The sequence below is a fragment of the Corella eumyota genome, chromosome 3, assembly GCF_963082875.1.
Source record: "Corella eumyota chromosome 3, kaCorEumy4.1, whole genome shotgun sequence".
Classification (NCBI taxonomy): domain Eukaryota; kingdom Metazoa; phylum Chordata; class Ascidiacea; order Phlebobranchia; family Corellidae; genus Corella; species Corella eumyota.
Genome location: NC_137492.1, coordinates 8,582,598 through 8,595,179, shown reverse-complemented (window position 1 = coordinate 8,595,179; position 12,582 = coordinate 8,582,598). Strand labels below are relative to the sequence as shown.

General features: G+C 29.7%; 2 protein-coding genes across 2 annotated transcripts; both read right to left on the bottom strand.

The window, feature by feature from the left end:
• Positions 1-716: 716 nt before the first annotated feature.
• Positions 717-9,759, bottom strand: LOC145744995 (lysosomal alpha-glucosidase-like). Its single transcript, XM_082562980.1, has 21 exons — positions 9,350-9,759; positions 8,889-8,994; positions 8,067-8,222; positions 7,755-7,867; positions 7,428-7,631; positions 6,920-7,068; positions 6,473-6,608; positions 6,031-6,174; positions 5,685-5,835; positions 5,109-5,347; positions 4,798-4,929; positions 4,397-4,510; positions 4,116-4,232; positions 3,879-3,963; positions 3,584-3,701; positions 3,264-3,432; positions 2,587-2,821; positions 1,939-2,095; positions 1,458-1,737; positions 937-1,080; positions 717-782 (listed from the first exon to the last, which is right to left on the bottom strand). Exons 1-21 carry the CDS (start codon positions 9,473-9,475, stop codon positions 723-725), a joined length of 3,135 nt encoding a protein of 1,044 aa, XP_082419106.1. The 5' UTR covers positions 9,476-9,759; the 3' UTR covers positions 717-722.
• A 140-nt stretch (positions 9,760-9,899) lies between these two features.
• LOC145745409 (polycomb group RING finger protein 3-like) lies at positions 9,900-12,389 on the bottom strand. The gene is made up of 5 exons (XM_082563477.1): positions 12,211-12,389; positions 11,595-11,750; positions 11,049-11,169; positions 10,596-10,752; positions 9,900-10,325 (listed from the first exon to the last, which is right to left on the bottom strand). The coding sequence occupies exons 1-5, from the start codon at positions 12,326-12,328 to the stop codon at positions 10,197-10,199; spliced, it is 681 nt and encodes a 226-aa protein (XP_082419603.1). The 5' UTR covers positions 12,329-12,389; the 3' UTR covers positions 9,900-10,196.
• Positions 12,390-12,582: the final 193 nt, after the last annotated feature.

The window sequence follows — 12,582 nt, the reverse complement described above, 5'->3', positions numbered from 1 at the left end:
ACAAACCCTAACATATTCCCTAAATTACAAAAATAGCCAACAAACACTAAACTTAAATATTAACAAATGTATTTGATAAGTTATTGTGCACGTCTTTAGCAGCAAGAGTAGTAAACAAAGTGTGGCACCCGGTTACCATAAATTACGTCATAAAAGTAAAACAAAATTTATGTTTTAATAAAGTTAATTTCTTTGATTGGTAAAAGCAATGATCGTTCAAGTTTAATAAAAACTAATAATTCTAAATTTAGTTTTTTAAAAAGAGGCAGATTTAAATTTTTTTTTTATTTAGAACCGAATTTAAAACTTGGCCAGCTCTTTTAGCTAAGCCCAACACTTCTAGGTTCGTCTCAACACCATGTTGATCTAAAATTTATAGTAGTTTGAAAATGCCAACTTTAAAGACTAAACATAGACCAAATAACTATTGTTACCTAACACAGCTTAAAGTTTCAAATCCTTTTTAAGACTTAAGAGTATAGCCCGATACAAACTAAATCTTTTAATTTTGTAGTCCTTTTCTAAAAGAAGAGGCTTCCTTTTTACAACTTTCTAACTTGCTAAATTAATTTTGAAGGTAATTTAAGTTTTTGAAAATAAAATCTATGAAAAAAAATATGGGGGCGCAACTACAGCATAAAAGGCCCTTGCGTCTTTAGCCTTCAAAGTTAAACTTAAAAAACACAAATTTTGTTTATACTTCTTTTATGTATTTCGTAAAACTACCAAGACATAGTAAATGAAGTGGTTATTGGTACGTTCATGTTGCTGAGTACAATAGCCTAAAAAATAAACGATAATTTTAATTTACACAAATTTATTATAAAAGCAATAAAACAATGTTTAACTGGAATGATAAAATAATTAGTAAAATCGAAGTAAAAATGAAAAAATATTTTTAAGTTATTAAAAAAATATGATATTCAAGACACTTACTCCGTTTGAGTAACTAAACGCAGTAGGCGACCCGTTCACAGTAACAATAGATGGATTAGAAGAAACCCCCAATATTTTAACATCTCCCATCACCATTCCGTTCAAATACGAGGTTTTTCCTGTGGTTGTAGTAGTCAACATATTCTTAAATACAAAAAACATTTTCACATTAAGCAAATAGACTCCAAATAAAAATTACAGCAGAAACTGTGATTCTTGCTACTTGCCATATTTAAACTAAGATCAAAACTTTAATAGCCAACATTTTTTTTAATAATTTATAACTTTAATTTCAATAATTAACAACTTAATCGTTTTGTCCAATTATATCATTATTCGGCACCAGAATCAAAATTGTAAGGATTTTACAATATAGCGCTAAATGATGAACCGAATTTTGAATCTGGTGCTGAATGGCGAACTTAAGCTTTGAATCCAGTGTTAAATAATAATCTAAAACCGTTGTTTTAAAAGTAAGTAAAATTTTATCTTACAACCTCAAATTTTAAAGTTCAACTTACGTTTTGTACATCGAAGTCCAAAACGACGTAATCACCATTCTCGATGGGTGTCAGTGTGTCCAAATTATCCCAATAAAGTTTTCCTGCCGCTTTGTTTTGATCATCCAGAGCCACGATCAAGCCGAAAGGATTGTTTTTCGACAATTCCGTGTTAACTGCGTATCGCTGGGTGGGGATCACGTGACCACCGCGCACGTGAATAGGAAGCGTGCCCCGCGGCGCTTGAAGGGTTGCTGATGCTCCCCTGACTGCGAATTCCGCATTGCTTTGGTAGTCGTACCTTTAAAATCATCTTGTTAAAAAACACAGTAGCCTTCACCAAATTGAATTAATAGTTTTAAAATTTAACAAGATAGTCCATCCACTCAGCATGAACATTTACAGATTTCTACAAATTCTAAAGTACTCATTTAAACTGTGATTTTTTAGTTTAAGAAATATTTCATAATTTTTTTAAAAACACGTTAGTTAAAAGACACACCATCTTGCATCTGGCATGTAGGCGTCGACAGTAGTAGCTCCCTGGTACAAACAAGGTGACATTAGGAACGCTTTACCCCACATAAACTGTTGGTCGATTGCGTGCGTGGCTTTATCTTGAGTAAACTCAAACGAAAGTGGAAGAACAATTCCCGATCCTGTAAGGGTTTTATTAATCAAATTGTGTAACGGCAAAATCAGTATGAGCTAAACCTGTTTGACCGAATAAACATTTGCCCAAAAAACCATTGACATGTTTACTAAAATTAAAGTCAACGTAGGATGATTAGGGTAAGCTAAAGTTGATAAAATGTCTCATTGTCAGTAAAATAGCGTTTTGGGGCTTATGGTTTTCGGTCAAATATCTATTCGTTAAATGGCTTTCAAGTAAAAGACCTAAATAACTACACAATACAAAAATTGCTGATATTCCACGTCTTAACATTGTTTGGTAAAAACAATGGCTTTAAAAGTTAAAACAATCTGGGTTTAGGACAATAGGCGTTCTAACATACAGTTTTGAGTTCAATCTCTACTGTTTGCACTAATAGTCTTAACAAGTTAAAAACAAATGGCAGTTTAACAAACCAGTTGATTACTTAAAAATCCAAATTTTTTAACAACCAATTAATATAGATTTTATTTTAACCTGTTGTGTGAGATTTATAAAACTCGGTGTATAGATAGGGCAACAAGGTGTAACGAATTCTCATGACTTCACGAGTCCTAAAAGCAAAAGCGTCGCCGAAAACTGCAGGGTCTTGTTCGGAGTACCCGATACCGTTGTGGTTCCTTGCAAAAGGATAAAAAGCTCCCAGTTCCATCCACCTCTCACATAATTCCTCTCCGACATTTCCGTTGAATCCGCAAATATCTGCTCCGACCTGGAGAAGTGTAATTTTATTATCAATGATTATACAGTGCAAAAATTAAAATATTTTCCTGAATATACAATATTCTCTTGTTTTTATTGAAGTTATATGGCTAAAATAAAGACGTTTCAAGCCTTAAAATTATCTAGTGGCTTAATCACGAGGTTTGTTTAATTATTATCATAAAGTAAAAACATAAGGTTACATTTGTTATCCCAACCCAATCTTGAGATGTATTTTTGCTAAATTTTGATTAATGATCTAGTATATTGCCAGATCATTAACCGGCCTTGAATTGGTATGATTTGCCCCCAGGACAATATTACTCAAAAACCTATGACATTTATGCAGTAAAAATCAAATCAAAAACCCAACAAGGCTTTTTATCCACAGCGCCATACATTTAAAAAAAAATATTAAAGTTAATGCACTTATAAAATAAACGAAAATTTACGTATGGTATTCCGAACATATTGAACTCTAGCATTCCGATGATCGACATCCGCAAATCCCGCCAATCCGAGTTATTATCTCCGAGCCAATGAGCCGACGATTTACCCGATCCCGTAAAGGTACTTCGGCTGACAACGAATGGCCGCTTACCGGTTGAGGCAATTGCAGATCTATTTATAAATGTAATTCTTCACAACTATTGGGGATCATTATCTATTTGCACTTTAATTTAATATTTTCAAGCAAAATTAAACATAACAAATCAAAAAAAAATTTTTACTAATCACAGTTGAATTTTAAAAATTTTAATTTTATATTTACCTGAAAGTGACATTTGACTGGCTTATCCCGTATAAGTTGTGGACATCGTAATGATCTCCTAACACGTGTTTTGCGTCTGGACAAATGGTCTTGTCTGCCAATACGTCACCCCAGATTGCTTAACAAAAAATACAATTAAAAATAAAATACACTAAATCACATAATTCTAATTTTTTTTTAAAGTTGATCAAAAAATTATTTTGTTAAAATTGTAAAAAAATAAACATATATTTAAACGTTACCCGAAAAAATGTTAAAAAGAAAAGAATTAGAAGTAAAATAAATTGAACATTACCTGGTAAGTAAGGGGGATTGTTCAGAGCATTAGTTGTACAACCTTTTGTTCCGCCAGTACCAAAATTTGCTGGTTCATTCATATCCTAACCCACACAAAAAAAGTAATTATTGACGAAGTAAGGTCAGTATTATTTTAAAGACAATAAAGTATATTTTTAAATTGAAATATTATCGCAAAAAAAAGGTTGTTCGAATAAAAAAAAAGTATAATCCTAATGAAGAAAATTGCTTTTACAATCCAAAGTCCATCAAATGGAATCACATCATGGAAAGATTTACATTGATTAGTCCACCACGTTTCAGTATCAGGGTTAGTGAAATCTGGAAACACACTTTCACCTGGTGGCCACACCTTAAACAATTAAAAAAAAAACAATTTTATTCCAATTTTTTTCGATTATTGCCTTTAAGGTTTTAATTAAACAAAGAACCATTTGTAATTTTAAAAACAATCAAAACTATACAATTTACAATTTTACAAAACTATAAGAAAAATAAAAAATTTAATTAAATTACCTTTCCAGTTAAGGGGGTTACCCCATCACTCTCTGTCACCCAAACATTCATCGCTTCACCCTCGTCATAAGCAGGGTAACTCCCTGGTGGGTCATCTTTCGTCAAACAAGGATCCTTTGCAAATCCATTTAAGTTAATTTAACTATTTTTATGCCAACATTTTTTATTATAGAATTTTATGCATATAGCCCTACCCAAAGATTTAAAGAAGTTATCTATATATAATAGAGCTTAGCATTTTTATCAACATACTTATAGTATGTACAATTTATACATCTTCAAAACAAAAAAAAATTCTATTTGTGGTGTGTGATGAGCGTATTTAGTTGCAAGTTGCAACCATATTATTACACTTCTAATAAGGCAGGCAATCGAGTAGAATTTATAAGAAATATTTTTACCAAAATAATGATGTAATGTTTTCCACCCGCTTGCAATTGCCTGACATAATCTGGCAATCCAGCATATGTAGTTAAATCGTATGTGAAATCTCTTTGTTCGTCCATGTAATCAATGTCACCATATTGTACATCCTATAAGATATTAAACAACAAGAATGGATTAAATAGATAATCATAGAGAAATTTTAAAAGGCCTGAGAAAAAAAAATTAGTTAAAATAAAAATATGTTTATGAAAGTACAAAAAATAGTTTAAAAAAATAAAGTAGTTTACCGTTTAAAAACTGATTTAAAAAATTAAAAAATTCTTACATAGGGAAATTCATAAGCATCCATTCTAGAAACAGTCGCCTTTACCGTATCCAAACTACCGTAACCATAACGACACAACTGAAACCCGAGTGACCAATAGGGAGGCATAAAAGTAGTTCCAACAGCAATGCTGTATTGTTCAACAACGGCATTAGGCTCCGGACCAAGGAAAACGTAAATATCCAAAATACCTCCGATGGTTCGATATACTAGACCAGGAGCAGGAGTCAACTGTACATCTAAATTTTAGTTTTAAATAAATTAATATTTGATTATTTTTCGTAAGTCTTTACTTGTAAAAAAAGATTTTGTAAACTGTAACTTTAGAGTATAGATAATAACATCAAAAATGACATAACTTTCACGTCATACTTAATATTGTATAAATTCCAGCCGAGTCCAAAACTAATCAGCAGATTCTATATTGAGCAATTATAATCAAAAAATTTCAAACTACAGAGAGCATCTTAAGACTGGGTAAAGGTAACAATTTTTAACCTATGTTCAGGCTATGAAGTCAACCTCCAACAATGGGGATAAATATTAAACATAAAAAATAACATGAAGAAAAATTACCTTGTGCGTTGGAATTAAGAAACAGAACACCATGAGCATTATTATCATCTTCAACACTGATATAAAATGGGTGAACCCCATACAAGTTTGCACCTGGATCTGGGGGTTGATCCCTTGCGTACATTCCAAATGTGCCCCAGTTAAAATCATGCTGGAAACAAAATCATTTTAGTAAAAATTTAATGGTATTTTGGGTGAAAAATTTATAGATCTATTACTTGTTATTTATCATGTAAAGTTTAGTAATTTTCATGTTTTTAATCTTTTAAAATTTCAAAAAATTATTCTTTATTAAAAATACAATCCGCAAAAAAATTATTAAAAATTTTTTTTTTTAATTTTTTACCGCCAATGTTGCATGTTCCTGTTCACCAAAACCATACATAGTTGTAGATGATACTTTTGTGGTGAATTGAAGAAACTGGTTGCTGAAAGTGAAACCACCCAACGAAGTGTCAAGCAAAACAGTTCCAGTTGATACTCGAGTAACCTGTCCAAAAATTTCAATAAAACGTTTTAAAATAAAAGTTTAAAACTGTTGTCTTTTAAAGACACAACAAAATAGTCTTGCAAAGTGATTTTAGTTTATAAATTTTTTTATGTACAAAAATTTTTAGCTTAACATATTATAATTAGAAACTGGCCAAATTTTGTATTTTCGTTTCAATTGCATAGATTTTCATGTTAATACTATTGATTTAAACTTAACTGCCATATTTATACTAGACAAAAAATGGTAATAAGCAGAACACCTTAACTTTAACTTGTCATAACTGCAACAATGTTACCGTGAAATAGAAAGATGGGTCATTAAAGAACTGGATGTCGTAAAGAGGATTTGAAGGAGGAGTTGAATCTGCTCCCTCGATGTCAAGTGGAACCTCAAATCTCTCATTTAAAGGATCATAAAACTTGATGTGAAGTCTGCATCAAAGAATTTTTTTAGCAAAATAAGTAATTTTTTGTGGTATAAAATGATTCAAGTGGAATAAAATAATTCAAGTTATATTTATTAAAAATTTTTTTTGTTTAGCTATCTAATGAAAAAAAACTTTATAAAAAAGGTTTAGAAAAACATTTTTAAAAATTATTGACAACATACATAGATATATATATATATATTTTGGGCAAATATTACTTGCAACCATTTTACAACAATTATAATGCAGCGAGTAAGGCAGGCAACTACTAATCCTAATAATTTAAAAAAAATAGATTAAATAAATTTAAGTAACCTTGAATCAGTATCAAAGTTTACGTCTAGGGTTAAGGTGTCAACATCATCACCAAACAAGGTTCCCTGTGTGATTCGATCAAGCGTGATCCGGTAACCAGAAAAAGTAACTTGAGGATCACCAACCATTTTGTAACCATAATTTTCATTCTACAACAACCAAAATGATCATTATTATTCAATTTTGAAATAGGTTACCATGAATTTTTGTAAAGTATTTATTAGTAATATAAGACTATCAGAAAAAATGTTTATTTTTAGGAATTAATTTGTGCAGCAATACTAATGAAAAATGAGTATGTTACAGCAATAGGAAAACAAAATTATGTGATAAAAAATACTAATAAAAATTATAAAAAAAAAATCTCTTTTATTAATTTTTACAAAAATGTTGACCTAAATTTTAGTAACATGTTGTTTTTGACATTTAGATTTTCGAGGAATGTTCATTTGGTCAAATAGGTTTTTATTATATCAGCAGATATTGAGTGTTGACATAAAAAACCCACCTGAAAGTAACACATTGGTGCGCCTGGAGAGTTGGTACCAGCAAATGTGCAACCTCGTTCAGTGCAAGTATCAGGAGAAAACCCTCCTTCTGGAAAACAATTAACTCGTTCCTCATCTGCAATTCCTTCTGGCAGGTTAGTCGTGTTGAAAAAACACCATGGCGTGCCTGGTGTGTTGCTTTCGCACCAGATGCAACCAGCATCCTGACCATAAAAGTGGTTTGGTAAATTATTTTGGACACTTAAGTATAACTCTGATACACTTCAAGGCAAAAATCCTAAAGTAAAAATTTAAAAGCAGTAAGGTAAAATAAGAAAAATTTGTACCACACATCCACCCTCGCTAGCTCCACCACCTGGCCAGCAATCAATGCGGCTCGATTCAGCAATGTTGGTGTTACATCCATTTGTTGGTGGTACTGTTGGGGCAGGAGTTGCTCCTTAACAATAAATAAACACAGAAAATTACCAATAAAAAGGAAACATTTTTAAGATGGAACATGAATATTTAAGAAATAACTTTTTGTCTTGCAAATTTAATAAAAAAAGTAAAAAAATATAAATTAAAAATTATATTTTCATTTAAAAAAAACAATAAAAGAGTTGTTTGAAAAACATTAGTAATATAAAATTAATCACCTCCTTCAGGAGTGATGCACCATGGTTCGTTTGGAACGCCAGATGGACACCAGAGACAACCACGACTGTAACAACCACTCTCACTCGAACCAGGTTCCGGATAACAATCTGTCTTGGTTGAACAACTACAACTTGTACAACCTCCAGTAGGAGGAGCTAAAAAAACAATTTGTTAATTTTTATTAATTAAATTAACCTTGATGGTAGTGTGGTATGCAGGTTACAACAGCATCAATGCAATACTATTTGCCATTGAGCCTGTGTTTACAGATAGCTAAGAAATCAGCATACCCTTCCTCATTAAAAAATAAAACCACCCTATTGTGATGTTGTAATATTTGCAAAACAATAATTCAGCAGTAGAAAAAGTATATACAGCAATCTTATTTAAACTTTATAATTATAGATTAAGCAAACAGAAGTTTTCCCTTATCTAAACATTAATAATTAACTTTTTATTAAAAATTGAAATTAAACAAAACATCACATAAGTATTGGATCAGCATTTCTAAAACATGTGCTATTTTTCAGAACAATTATTAACCTTATTTAAATAGTTATTGTTTATCTATTTTATTAGCCTAAACCAAGAGTAATATGTTAGCCAAACTTAGTTTTGAGTTGTAGTTATAAATATTATCAAATTTGTTAAATTAACCTGGCATTTGATTTTTAGCTTGATAGCATATTACTTAGAGATGGTTAAACATAAAAGCACTGTGGTAAAAACCAAAACCTTTGGTAGCAAAACTAAGTATTCTTACCACAACACGCTACATATAACTTTAAAATAAAACAAAAAACTACAGAAATTTTGCATACCTGTGGTTACCCCTGGGTCGTTATCGTGAAAACACCATGGTGGTCCTTGATATGAAGCCTCACACCACATACAACCTCGAGCATTACAACCTTGTTCACTGGCTCCCTTGTTTAACAAAAAAAAATTTTGTTTTTATTTATAAAAAGATGAAGATTCTTTTTAAGACAGTAAATGCAAGTTAGTTTTCACCATTATTTACTTTACAAACAGTGTAATAAAAAGGTATAAACTTCCTAGATTTAGTATGAAATAAACTTGACAGAAGGATATTAAAGTATCACGAAAAGTTTAAAATTTAAATAATTAATTTTAAGTGAGATTTATTAACAAAAGCACCAAAATAGGTAAGAAAATTAAAATTTGAAAAGAAACAAATGATTTTAACCAATAAGATCAAGCCCTATCAAAGTACAATTAAAATATTGAATATATAAACATGAAACTAACATAAAATACAAACCGATTCTGGGTAACAATCATTTCTATCATATTCTGGTATAGTTGAAGGGCAGGTGGCTGCTGTGTATGCCTTTGTACACACCCAAAAATCTGCAATTAACAACACAAAACAAACTAACTTCTGCATTGCGTTGGTTAAAGAAAAAAACGAAAACTGTTTTCCAAAACTTTAGACAACATTTTATAGATCTAATTGCGTAACTCATTTATATTTAGCATGGGAATTTTAACATATGTCAGGATTATACTTAGTCAGCAATGCAATCGTATTTAGCTTTTCTGCAATCTATGTTACATCACCATGTTTACAAAATTAACACAATAAATTATTATAAACGATACCTTACCTAATAAAGTGCCAGACATTTTACAACATTTTATATAAATCCATTTTTATAATCTCTTTATGCCTAATTATTTTGTAGAGTTTCATAAAATATCAGCCTTTAAGTTACACTTAAAAAAAATTGATTAATTTTTAGCATAAAATTTATCAATAAAAAAAACCTGACCCAACAAAATATATATTTACACCACCTCACTATAATTTTTCTAAATTTCATTATAAAAAAAATTAAAATATTTAAATAGGCTATATTTTTTTTATGTATTAAAAATATCCTTTTTAATCTCACAGCAATATAATACTTATGATTTGCACAAAATAAAAAAAAAAATAATTAATTGGTCAAAATAATGTTAAATAAAGTCATGTAAGATTTAAAGAAAAATTAAAAAATAACAGAAAAAAAAACTGTTTTAGCTAATTCACAAAGATTTTTTAAAAAGAAAAAAAAAAAGGGTTTAAAAAAAAATATTTTTTGCATATTGGATTAAACCTAATTTGGCTACATTAAAGTGATTCTAGGTCTATATTCTAAGTGTATTGGTTGCTTTTTAGAGCGCCACCTTGTGACTAAAATAAACATTAATGTGTGATCCTTTCCTAATATTTCCTGATTGCATAAAATGTCCAACTGCAAAAAAATGATAAAAATTTTTAATTTAATTTATACTTATTTTTTGTTTAATTTTAGAAAATTAGGTTATTAACAACTACTTCGATTTTATAAGTTTTAATGATTTTGAAAAATTCTGTAAATATTTAACAATTTTTATTCTGGTATTTAAAAACTATTATAGTCTTCTGTATAATGTTTGTTCGTCCTATATATATTATTGGCTTTTTTAGTTTGCCTTGCAGCTTTAAAATATGTACTTATGTTACTTATGTCCTAAGTACTTACTTCCCCATGCTTGTTGTAACCTATTCCAAGATGCTTGGCCAAAAACTTCTTTAAAATTTTTATTGTTGCATGGACTGAACATTGTATATAGGGTCGCTTTAAATGATTTAAAGAACCATTTGCACTTCTTAAAAATATGTCGACTTGCTCGTCAAATCTGAAAAGTCGAAAAAAAATTATCAAAAAATTATTAATAATGTTAAAAAAAGTGTAGAAATATATTTATTATTTTACCAACTGTTTTGAAATTTTTGTTCAGACATGAATAAAATTCATATTTATATTTATAGCCTCATGAGGCTTAACATATAAACTGTACAATCTATATACGATCGGGCGTAGTAAACAATTTATATGTTATATATGTATGTCCAATTTATAGGCTTACAATATAAATAAAACTGCCGTTTGTGCGGCTAAAACAAAGGTGCTTAACAAGTTTTAATTAATTACTGATGATAGTTTTGTAGTTTTCCGTTATCGATTGCAGTCAAATCATTATTTTTATTTGGAACTTCATTAGGAAAAGGAATATCCCTTTCTTTGTGGAAATTTTTTCTTCTTTTCCATTCATCTAAATTAAAAAGATTTAGAACACTCTAATTTACCAAACAAGGTTCTTGACTTGATTTACACTGTTTCCATGTTACAGCTCTTTTGAGTAAGATGCCATAAACGATATAAGGTATTATAGAGCCAAAAAAGATATTGACAGGTTAAACATTGAGCAATTCCATTATTTTTATCCCAAATAAAAAATTTAATAAGGGACTAGGATTAGGTAAAGATTTTTACTCTATGTTAAGGATGAGAAGTTGGCCTTTTTACATGAAAACCAAATACAAAAAACAACTCTAAAAGCATTGCTCCTATAAAAAATATATTAAACTAATCCATGCAATTAAATACCATATTAATATAATAAAATAGATTCCTAGTTAGCGATATGAATAGGTTGTTTAATTGAGATAAATTGTAACAAAAAAAGGTTCAATTTACTTTGTTTTAAATGGGGTACCAGTTTTTCTACAATATCTTGCATAGTTCTGTCGTGACCAATATACTGGAGTGGATAACTATGGTGAATGACCGTTTTGCACTTTGGGCAATTATTATTATCATCCTCAATGTGGTTGACAATACAACTTCGACAAACTAAAAACAAATTGATTTTGTAAAACTTAAAACAAATCAAATTTTTTTGTGTCATTTTTAAAATAAACTGTTCTATTATCTTTATACAGGCGAATAATAGTCTTAAAAGCAAAACACATTTTTTAATATTTACAAGTAATTCAATGACAGTTTACTTAACATATTTAACCAACAAAGTGTATGACTTGGCATTACAGCATAAGGTTATTGGTTCAATTTCAACCACTGCCATGTTGTAGCAGCAATGAATTGAGTAAAACTTTTGCAAACCACAAAACCAATTGGTAGATTAGTTACCTGACAATATTAGAATATGGTCAATAATATCAAAGGCTGCCAAAGGCAAGTCAAGATTGGGTCGTAGTATCAAACGTTCCAATACGGTTAGTTTGTAAAGTCAGCCATCCCAAAGTGCCATATGAAAAATAAAGGTATATATAGTAAAAAAATAAAAACTTACATGTATGAATGCATTCTGTGATTGTCGTGGCATCAATTAAATAACCGCCGCAAATAAAACAAGTTATGTGTTCGTTCAATTCACGTAATTTAACCTTTCTATCCAACTGCATCTCCATTTTTTAAAACAAGCACAAATGCGATTTTAGAAATTAAACAAACAAAAACTATACAAACACGATCTCTTTAAAGGTATTATAACTGGTTTGTGTCTGTTTTAACCAACGCGTTTTGCTTACTCAAGCAATGCATTTCTTTTTTAGTATTTGATTTTCTTTTATAAAATCGCGTTGATTTCTGTAATGTTTTTTCGTAATTATTAATCCAAAGTTTAATGCGAAAAGGTTAACTAAAACTTTACATATTAAAACTA